The sequence below is a fragment of the Saccopteryx leptura genome, chromosome 2 (assembly GCF_036850995.1).
Source record: "Saccopteryx leptura isolate mSacLep1 chromosome 2, mSacLep1_pri_phased_curated, whole genome shotgun sequence".
In the NCBI taxonomy this organism is placed as follows: domain Eukaryota; kingdom Metazoa; phylum Chordata; class Mammalia; order Chiroptera; family Emballonuridae; genus Saccopteryx; species Saccopteryx leptura.
The window spans coordinates 365373817-365383546 of record NC_089504.1 but is presented as its reverse complement, the minus strand read 5'-3'; the positions used below and the strand labels follow the sequence as shown (position 1 = coordinate 365383546).

Genomic DNA, 9730 nt, shown 5'->3' with positions numbered 1-9730 from the left:
GGGCTGCGCTCCTCCGGCCCCGGGCGCCCGGCCCCTCCCGCCTCCCGGGCCTCGGTTTCCCCGTCTGTTCGGGGACTGGCGGGACCTCCAGCAGTCCCAGCGTCCCCTGTGCTCGCGCCGGGGGCTTCATACCCTCCGGGCTGAGCCCCTGCGTCCCCGGGCAGGGGTGTGGCCCAGGCTCTGCAGCGGCAGCTGGAGTCGACACCGGGAGAGATCTGGAACCCAGACCCAGGGGCGCAGCTCCCTGGGGAGCCCTCTCTCCGCCCGCAGAGCCTTGCGTGGCTCCTGGCGGCAGCAAGAGGCCCGGGCTGGCGCCCTTTGGTTCTAGTGCAGCCCAGGCCTGCCCCGGGCGTGTCCTCTTCTGGGCAATGCTTCTTTTTCTTTTTTTTTTTAAAAGACTTTATTCATTTTAGAGAAGAGAGAGAGAGAGAAAGATATAGATGGATAGCTAGATAAAGACAGAGAGAAGGGGGGAGGAGTAGGAAGCATCGACTCCTGTATGTGCCTTGACCAGCCAGGCAAGCCCAGGGTTTTGAACCGGCGACCTCAGCATTCCAGGTTGATGCTTTATCCACTGCGCCACCCCAGCTCAAGCCAGGGGCAATGCTTCTTCCTAAGGTTGTCGCCGGGAACAAAGGAGCGAACGCCGGTGTGGCTTGTGGCATACAGCAGGCACTCAATAAGAGGCACGTTGTATTATTATTATTATTATTCCCGCTTAGAGTCAACCTCGTCCCCCACCATACACACACACACACACACACACACGCACGCACACGCGCGCGCGCGCACACGCAGACACACAGTTTATTTGCTTACTCGCCCCTCCCGGGCCACCCCTCCCTCCTGGCCCGCACATCGTAGGCCCCCAGTAAATAAATAAATAAATGCCGAATGAACCACAGGTTCCAGGCACAACCCTCCTTCCCAGCAGCGGAAGGGGGTCTGGTGTTCTCGTTTCACGAGAGAGAACACGGAGGCCCGGGAGAAGCAGCCCCCACCAAGGTCACACGGAGCAGGCGGCAGGGGGAGGTTCCTGAGTCACACTGGGTGCCCCGCGAGCCAGGAAGACGGACGAGGCCACGCCACTCGCGCAGAGGTGACCTACAGAGTCAGCCGGACAGCCCGCGGCGCGGGGCCAGTCTGCCCAGCCCCGTAAAGAACGTGGGCTCGGACAGCTTTCTCCACACGGGAGGCTCGTATTACACGGGCACAGGCGTGACAGCCGACCCCGGGGGCCGCGTCGTTCCCCAACACGGGGGATCTGGCACCCCACTGCCCAGTCGCGGGCGTGGAACGCAACCGTGCGCCTTTAAATCCCCGGAATGCATCAGAAAGTCCCGCCCCCGAGGGAGCGCGCAACCCGAGTAGGGGGCGTGGCCTTCCCACTATTGGCTGAACCGCGCGGCGCTTTGGCAAGAGTGCGCGGGCTTCCAGCGCTCTGATTGGAGCCAGGACCTGCTCGTCTGCGTGCGCTTCGGGGTCAGCGGTCCTCAGCGTTCGGTTCCCCCGGCTTCTTCACGTTCCATCCTCAGACGGGTCCGGGGTCTGGGACTCAGCGGGCCCGCTGCCTCCGCCGGGCGGTGCGCCGGAGCCACCACGCAAGTACGGCCGGGCCACCCAGCCGCGGGCGCGGAGCGGGCCCGGGACGCAGGTCGGGGGCGTGGCCTCCAGCGGTGGAGGGAGGGCAATGGCCTTGGGCCTTCAGACCGGAGTTCGAATCCCACCTGGGGTGCTTAGGTTTTCAGGGCCTGGGTGCCCTCCCCTGTGAACCGGACCGTGACAGGCCCTCGGCAGCCTACCCTGGTTTTGGCTAAGGAAGGGGAGGACGGGCAGCATCCCAGGGGCCCGGCTGCCAGAGACCGGTTATTTTTAACCACCCGCCCTCCTCTCTTGCCCTCCCCCCTTCCCCCTCCCCTCCCCTCTCCCTCCCTTCCCCCTTCCCTACCCCCTCCTCCTTCTCTCCCCTCCCCTCTCCCTCCTCTCCCTCCCCTCCCTTCCCCCTCCCCTCCCTCCTCTCCCCTCCCCTCTCTCCCTCCCTTCCCTCCTTCCCCTTCCCCCCTCTCCTCCCCCCTCCTTCTCTCCCTTCCCCCTCCCCTCTCCTCTCCCTCCTCTCCCTCCCCACCCCTCCTCCTCCTCTCCCTTCCCCCTCCCCTCCCTTCCCCCATCCCCTCCCCTCCTCCTCTCCCTCCCCTCCCCTCCCCTCCCTCCCCTCCTCTCCCTCCCCTCCCTCCTCCTCTCCCCCTTCTCTCCCCTCCTCAGAATTGGAAGGCTGCGGGTGGACCCTGAGTGACCCCACCAGGGACTAGGTCGAGTCCCAGGTTAGACAGACGTGTGTGGGGGGGGTACTGAGGACTCTACAGTTTGTACCCTAAACTTCTCATTCCGCTGGAAGCTGCCGGGCCGAGGTGGCCACCCTGCCAGCCTTTGACCAACCCAGGCCGAGCTTAGTTTTCAGTCCAGGGCTGGAGCTGTGTCTGATTTTCCAGCTGGTTCAGGCTGCAGCTGCTCCGGCCATCTCCTCGCCTGGCAAGGGCCCTGGGCAGCCCCAGCCCAGCAGGGAGGGCAGAAGTCCTCGCTGCCCTCAGAGCTGGCTCGGAGTGCAGGGTCATCTATCTGCTCAGGTGTCCTCAGCGAGTCAGTTCTGCCTGGAGTCTGACTGGTCCCCTGAACTCTCAGGGCCACTGACTGTGTGGTTTAGCTGTCCGTTTCTCCGTAAAAATTGGGGTGGTGATAAGACCCTGCTCGTGGGTCTTTGGCGATGTTGGGAATTCTGGAGGGTGGGGTCGGGGAGATGGGTACCTTCTCCGACCTGCTTTAGGGCCTTTCAGCGTGAGTTCCCCTGTCCAGGGGGTGGGTGGGTTGTGGGCAGCTTTGGGGAAAGTTCCCCTTCTCACAAGAAAGCCCCGCGAGTGGCTTCTCCTTTGCGTTTCGGGACAACGCTCTAACGAACTGAGCTATCCAGCCGGGGCTAAGCGGCTTCTTCTGAAACTTTTAGGAACCCACTGTGGACTTGAGCCAGGGACCTCCGCACGATGGCAGCCAGGAAGCCCACCCGCACCTGCCTCGTCGTCAGCCTGGCTGCCCCCGTGCTCAACGGTCCCTGGTCCCTGGCTCTTTCCTAGGCAGACAGACATGGCGGCGTTCTTCCAGAAACGGGGGAAGCGGCATCAGGACGATGTGTTGGGCAGCGTCCTGGACTTCCTCTTGGCCAACGCCCGCCTGGTGCTGGGTGTGGGCGGGGCTGCCGTGCTGGCTATTGCCACCCTGGCTGTGAAGCGGGTAAGGCCACCCTGGGGTTCCCAGAAGAAGAGCAGAGGGCCTGGGGCCTTGCAGTGGGGCCCTGGGGGGTGGGCTGGGGATCCCCGGGGCTGGGCCTGCTTCTTCACCCAGCTGCCTTGTTTGCTTTGCCCAGAGGCTTTGCCGTGCTCTGACCTGCCACTCTGTCTGTAGCTCATTGACAGGGCCACTGGCCCTCAGGATGAGGATGATGCCAAGGGAGACCCCACAGGCCTGGAGGACAGTTGGAAGGAACTGAGCCTGCTCAAGGCCACGCCACGCCGACCGCCCCGGACCCCACCTGCTGCCCTCAGCCAGCCCCTGCTGCTCCCAGCCCCCTCACTCCTTGCCCCAGGTGAATTTGCACCCTTCCCCTCTAACCTGGATGGGTCCCCCTGTGGTGGTCTCACTCAGGAGCTGCAGCCACTGACCGACTGTGTGACCTGTGTGACCTGCGCGGGTCCCTCCTCCTCTGGGGCCGTGGGCTCCCTGCCTGTTTAATAAGAGTGCTGTGTTTTCCTTTTTTTTTTTTTTTTTACAGGGACAGAGAGAGAGTCAGAGAGAGGGATAGACAGGGACAGAGAGAGATGAGAAGCATCAATCGTCAGTTTTTTGTTGTGAGACCTTAGTTGTTCATTGATTGCTTTCTCATATGTACCTTGACTGTGGGCCTTCAGCAGACCGAGTAACCCCTTGCTCAAGCCAGCGGACCTTGGGTCCAAGCTGGTGGGCTTTTGCTCAAACCAGATGAGCCTGCGCTCAAGCTGGCGACCTCGGGGTCTTGAACCTGGGTCCTCTGCATCCCAGTTCGATGCTCTATCCACTGCGTCACCGCCTGGTCAGGCAAGAGTGCTGTGTTTTTCTGCCCTGTTGCCAACCATTGGGACATGTGGTCTTTGGGGGTGGTACCAGGGAAGGGCAGTAGCTTATGACAGTGGGGGGGATCTCAGATAGGGGAAACTGAGGCCCAGGACCCGCTCCCCATTCTTCATGGCCCCAGAGAGTGGGGATCTGGGGAAATAAGAATTTGTCATCTTTGGAGGCCTGGGCGAAGTGCTTTCTCAGGTGGTCGTTTCACAGGTGAGGAAAACGAGGCCCAGAGCTGCACACGCCACCGGCCTGGCAGAGCTCTCCTGGCTCACCACAGGGCCTTCTGACATGTCCCCTGGCCCTCTCACCCTGCAGACCGGCCTGCAGGCGCTGACCCCCGGCCGTCTCCTCAACTCCGCTCCCCAGCACCCTTGTGCCTGACGTTCCAGGAGAAGCTGCTGGCCTTTGAGCGAGACCACGTGAGCATCCCGGTGGCCCAGGTGGCTCTTGCCAAGCAGCTGGCTGGTGACATTGCCCTGGAGCTGCAGGCCCACCTGCAGAACAAGTTCCCGGAGCTGCCCTTTGGCGCGCTGGTGCCTGGTGGGCCGCTGTACGACGGGCTGCAGGCCGGGGCTGCGGACTACGTGCGGCTTCTGGCACCCCTGGTGCTGGAGCCGGGCCTGTGGGACCTGGTGCCCGGCACGGACACTGTGGCCGGGGACCCTCGCTGCTGGGCCGTGCGCAGGACTCGTCTTGAATTCTGCTCCCGGGGCAGCAGCCCCTGGGACCGCTTCCTGGTGGGCGGCTACCTCTCTTCCCGGGTTCTGCTGGAACTGCTGCGCAAGACGCTGACCGTCGCCGTCAACTGGCCGGCCATCGGCAGCCTCTGTGGGTGCCTGATCCGGCCCAGCGTGGCCTCCGAGGACCTGCTGCTGGAGGTGCAGCACGAGCGCCTGGAGCTCACGGTTGCTGTGCTGCTGGCGGTCACGGGCCCCGGCGTGGAAGACTGCCTCCTCCTGGCCTGGCCCCTGGAGGGGCTGGCCGGGAACTTCTGGCTGCAGGATTTGTACCCACTGGAGGCCGCCAGGCTGCGAGCTCTGGATGACCGTGATGCCGGGACCCGCCGGCGGCTGCTGCTGCTGCTGTACGGCGTCTGTCATGGCCACCCGGCCCTGGGGAAGCTGACCCGGGCCCCCTTGACCCAGGTGGTCCTGCGTCTGGGCGAGGAGGAGGCGGACTGGGCCGAGGAGGCCTTGGGGGAGCGCTTCCTGCAGGCTTTGGAGCTGCTGGTGGGCAGCTTGGAGCGGGCCAGCCTGCCCTGCCACTTCAACCCCTGGGTGAACGTGCTCGCCGGCCTGCGCCAGCAGGAGATTGAGGAGGCCGGCTACGCGCTGTACCGGGGCCTGCAGGACCCCGAGGGGCTGCTGTGTGCGTGGGCGGGGCAGCGTGGGCAGCGCGGGTGCTGACGCTGCCGTGAGCTGCACGGGGCCTGCAGGACCCCGAGGGGCTGCTGTGTGCGTGGGCGGGGCAGGGCGGGTGCTGACGCTGCCGTGAGCTGCACCGGGGCCTGCAGGACCCCGAGGGGCTGCTGTGGGTGTGGGCGGGGCAGCGTGGGCAGCGCGGGTGCTGACGCTGCCGTGAGCTGCACGGGGCCTGCAGGACCCCGAGGGGCTGCTGTGTGCGTGGGCGGGGCAGCGTGGGCAGCGCGGGTGCTGACGCTGCCGTGAGCTGCACGGGGCCTGCAGGACCCCGAGGGGCTGCTGTGTGCGTGGGCGGGGCAGGGCGGGCAGCGCGGGTGCTGACGCTGCTGTGAGCTGCACGGGGCCTGCAGGACCCCGAGGGGCTGCTGTGTGCGTGGGCGGGGCAGGGCGGGCAGCGTGGGTGCTGACGCTGCTGTGAGCTGCAGGCTTCTCCCTCCCGGTTGTCGGTCGGAGAGCATCTGCTTCCTGCCGTCAGCCGAACAGAAGAGTGTGTGTGCCCGTGGGGCCAGAGGGCACAAGTCACAGTCGCTGGAAGCCTCTCAGCCCGGAGAGCGTGTCCTGCTGTCACCTGGAATGCCAGCCACTCACACACTCCCTCAGCCCTCCGGGTTCACCCCAGGACACTGGGCTTGGGCCGTGGTCACCAGCAGCGACTCCACCGACAGAACAGGGTTTCTGCCGTCCTGGGCAGGGGGTGAGGCCAGCTTTGTTTTTCTGTTGAGAGGATAAGTGCTTCTCAGGTGCCAGGTGTGGGCATCGGTGGGCGTCTGGTACAGGATGGCAAATGCCACGTGTGTGTTTATCCCCGTGGGCTGGGCGCCTGGTACCTGCGGAGTGCAGCTTGTGGTTGTGTCTTCCAGTGTCGTCCGTGGTCTAGTTTGCTTGTCGAGCCCCCCTCCGTCCTGGAGTGGGAGCGCAGCCTGATGTGCCGCCCACCTCACACCTCGGGAAGGCTCCAGCCAGGCGAGCTTCCTTGTTGGGCAGCCAAGGCCCCTGGGAGAGCCCCTTCCCCGCGGGGGGGAGCTGAGGGTCTGTGCTGCCTGCCTGCCCAGAGCCGAGGGTGGCCGGCTCGCTGCTGCTGGGCCTCGCTGGACAGCAGAGGCCGGGCCCTCCTGGGTGGTCTGGTGTGCCCACCGGCCTCCACAGTGCCCATGTGAATGCTCTCAGCTGAAGCCTGTGTTCCCACTGAAGCCTGGCAGAGGTGGGGGGGGGACAGAGTGGAGGGTCCGCCCCCCTCCCAGGCGTCCCTACCTTTGGTACCCTTCCTGCTGCAGCAGAGCTATGCTTCCAAGAATGTGAACAAGAATAAAAGAAAAACTTATGTGACTCAGGCTGGGCTCTCGTAAGCAGCTGTTTGGCATTTTGGAAGTTTGGCCAGAGGGGTTTGGCATAAACCTGGAGGCGGTATGGTTTATATTTATTTTAGAGAGAGGGAGGGACAGACAGGCAGGCAGGGAGAGAGATGAGAAGTATCAACTCGTCATAGCGGCACTTTAGTTGTTCATTTATTGCTGTCTCGTATGTGCCTTGACTGGGGGGCTCCAGCCCAGCTAGTGACCCCTTGCTCAAGCCAGCGACCTTGGGATCATGTTGATGGTCCTGCACTCAAGCTGGCAACCTTGGGGTTTCAAACTGGGGCCCTCAGTGTTCCAAGTCTACTCTGTCCGCTGCCCCACCACCGGTCAGGCCTAATCTCCTTTCTCACAATCTTACCACTCTGAGTGAGGGATGTGTGATTCCTACTCCCACAAGCGACGCCTCTCTGTGGCGCCCATCTTCCCGGTGGCACTGAGGGAAAGTGAAGCCGATCCAGTGTTAGCTCAGGAGCTGCCTGGTTCGAGACCTGAGTGGGCCAGAACCCACCTCCAGAGAAACTGCCTCTGAGCTAGCGTCCAGGCCACAGAAGGAAGCACTTCCTGACTTTGGTTCCAGACAAGACCTAGGGACTTAGCTGGCCAGGTTTGTAGCCCCGGGAGCAAACCCAGAGCCTACAGGGGCTCTAGAACAGGTACTGCCTCCTCCAGGGATGGAAGAGCCCTGGGCCCAGTGAGGGTGACACAGCTCACCCATCATCTAGGGCTGCTGCTCCCGGTTCTAAAACAAGGGCCTTTCCCCTGGTACATGACATGCTTGTAGTTTTCAAAAGTATACTTTTCTAATCAGAAAAATGGGCTTCTAAACACCCACCCCCCACACACACACCAATAACATTACAGTTTGTCTGCACTTAAGTCAGTGAGGAAGCTAAGGATGAAACCCAGAGCGTGGGACTGAGGACGGTGTGGGTCACGTTTGCACCGAGACGATGCCGTCTGATGGGCTGGGGCCTCTCGCCCGCAGGGAGGCCAGACTCAGGCTCTTCTGCTGTGTGATTTCACACCAGACTCTCCAAACTGCTCCCCCGGCCAGTGTGACCGTGAGTGGTCTAAGGCAGGGCTGGCCCGTGGAGTGGCACCACCCTGGCACGCTAGTTCACTCTGCGCCACCTCTGTGTTCTAGTCAGATCCTCGGTGCTCAACAGTTGAAGTCCGGACTGCAGCAGGCTCTGGAGAGGCGGCTGTGAATTCACCCCCAAGGGCAGCAGGGCCCCCTCCCCGTGTCCCAGACCACTGCTGCTGGGCACCCTGGGCCGGGTGCTCGGCGGGCTGCCAGGGTGAACAGGGCTGGTACCTTTTTTAGCTTCCAGCTGCTCCGAGTAGGCAGCAGAGGCAGGCTCCCTCAACCAGCAACGGCTGTGGGGCGGCCACACTCGCCATTCTCCAGACTGGGGCAGGCCGACGGACTGCGGGGACAGTCAAGAGGCTCTGCCAGGTGTCCTCTGAGGGACAGCAGGAGGCTCTCTGTGTGGCACGGAGAACGATGCGGACTCTCCAAGAGCTGAGGTGGAGACAGGGAGGCAGTTGCTTTGAGGGGAAGGAACCGCGTTCTCATCCGACCCGTTTCCCTCGAGGGGCCGAGAAACACGGTGCACCGATTGTGGGGTTCAGTTCCTAGTGCGGCTCATGGCTAAGGCCTAGTACGGGGGTTCACTTTGTCCTCCGTCCTACACTGGACGAGCTGTGGGAGACGGGATGCAGCCCTTTCCAGTCACCACTGGAGGAGGAACCCCTTTCTCGGTGCACTGAATGCCGCTGGCCTGCGCGAGCCGTCGGGCGACATGGGAACCCCCCCCACACACACACACTCAGGCTCTTATTTGTGAGGTTCTCACTGAAATCGGCCGTCAGCCCCACCAGAGAGCCTCCGGTTGACCGACACCGGGTTACAGAGGCCACTCAGGTACTCCGCTCTGGGTCCCTGGAGCGGAGGACGTGGGCTGGTTTGTCCCTGGTGCTGTCCAATCCAGCAGTTCTTGGTCTTGGCAGACACAGGAGTTACCTGCAGAAAGATTAAAACCCACAAATGCACCTAGTGTCCAAAACGTGTAAAGAACTCCTGCAACCCAACAACAAAAAGGACAAAAAACGCAACTGAAAACGGGCAGAACACTTGAATAAATTATTGTCCAAAGATAAACTCATGGCCAACAAGCACATGAAATGATGCCCAACGTCCGTGGTCACTTGAAAAATGCAACGTCAAAACCACAATGAGATATAACTTCACACACACTAGGGCGGTCACGCTTTTTTCAAAAAATTAAGTGTTGGTAAGAATGTGGAGAAATAGCCCTGGCCGGAGAGCTGGGTCAGTTAGTGTCATCTGGAAGCGTAGAGGTTGCCAGTTCGATCCCTAGTCAGGTCACATACAGATCAAAATTTCTGTCTCTCTATCCCTTCCTCTCTCACTAAAATCAATAAATTAGAAAAAAAAAAATGTGGAGAAATAGATGGGCACATAACCTAATCAACAGTTCAAATGCTATAGAGATGTTTACCTGAAACCATACAAAATACTCAGAATAGGTAAAACCAGAGACAGAAAGTAGACTGTGGGTTCCTAGGACCGCAGGGGAAGAGCCCCAAACCCCACACAGGGCCATGACCCACACTCACTGACCAGGCCCTCCGGGAGCAAGGCCAGGCACCTGTGGGCACTCAGGAGAATTCTCCATCCTGTCATCCAGCCAGAGGCCACGGGAACAGGAGTCCCCAGACCCAAGGGAAGTTCATATGTTTACCGGCTAGTGACGGGACCCTGGGCAACCCACCCCATTTCTG

The 9730-nt window shown here is 62.0% G+C and overlaps 1 protein-coding gene across 7 annotated transcripts; it reads left to right on the top strand.

Moving 5' to 3' along the window:
- The first annotated feature begins 801 nt into the window (after positions 1-801).
- On the top strand, positions 802-5618 carry MIEF2 (mitochondrial elongation factor 2). 7 transcript variants are annotated; one of them, XM_066365023.1, is made up of 5 exons: positions 804-1605; positions 2263-2321; positions 3130-3282; positions 3454-3634; positions 4465-5617. In XM_066365023.1, the coding sequence occupies exons 3-5, from the start codon at positions 3136-3138 to the stop codon at positions 5553-5555; spliced, it is 1419 nt and encodes a 472-aa protein (XP_066221120.1). In that variant the 5' UTR covers positions 804-1605; positions 2263-2321; positions 3130-3135; the 3' UTR covers positions 5556-5617. The 7 variants fall into 7 exon arrangements, with proteins under 7 accessions (XP_066221121.1, XP_066221120.1, XP_066221119.1 ...); XM_066365022.1 differs by having other exon boundaries at positions 2999-3282; XM_066365021.1 differs by having other exon boundaries at positions 805-1605; positions 3126-3282; positions 4465-5616.
- Positions 5619-9730: the final 4112 nt, after the last annotated feature.

Bases quoted from the DNA above. Each gene is read 5' to 3' on its own strand.
- MIEF2 (XM_066365023.1), top strand. From the start codon at position 3,136: ATGGCGGCGTTCTTCCAGAAACGGGGGAAGCGGCATCAGGACGATGTG. The intron at 3,283-3,453 runs GTAAGGCCACCC...CTCTGTCTGTAG, and splicing joins CCACCCTGGCTGTGAAGCGG to CTCATTGACAGGGCCACTGG. The intron at 3,635-4,464 runs GTGAATTTGCAC...CTCACCCTGCAG, and splicing joins CCCCTCACTCCTTGCCCCAG to ACCGGCCTGCAGGCGCTGAC.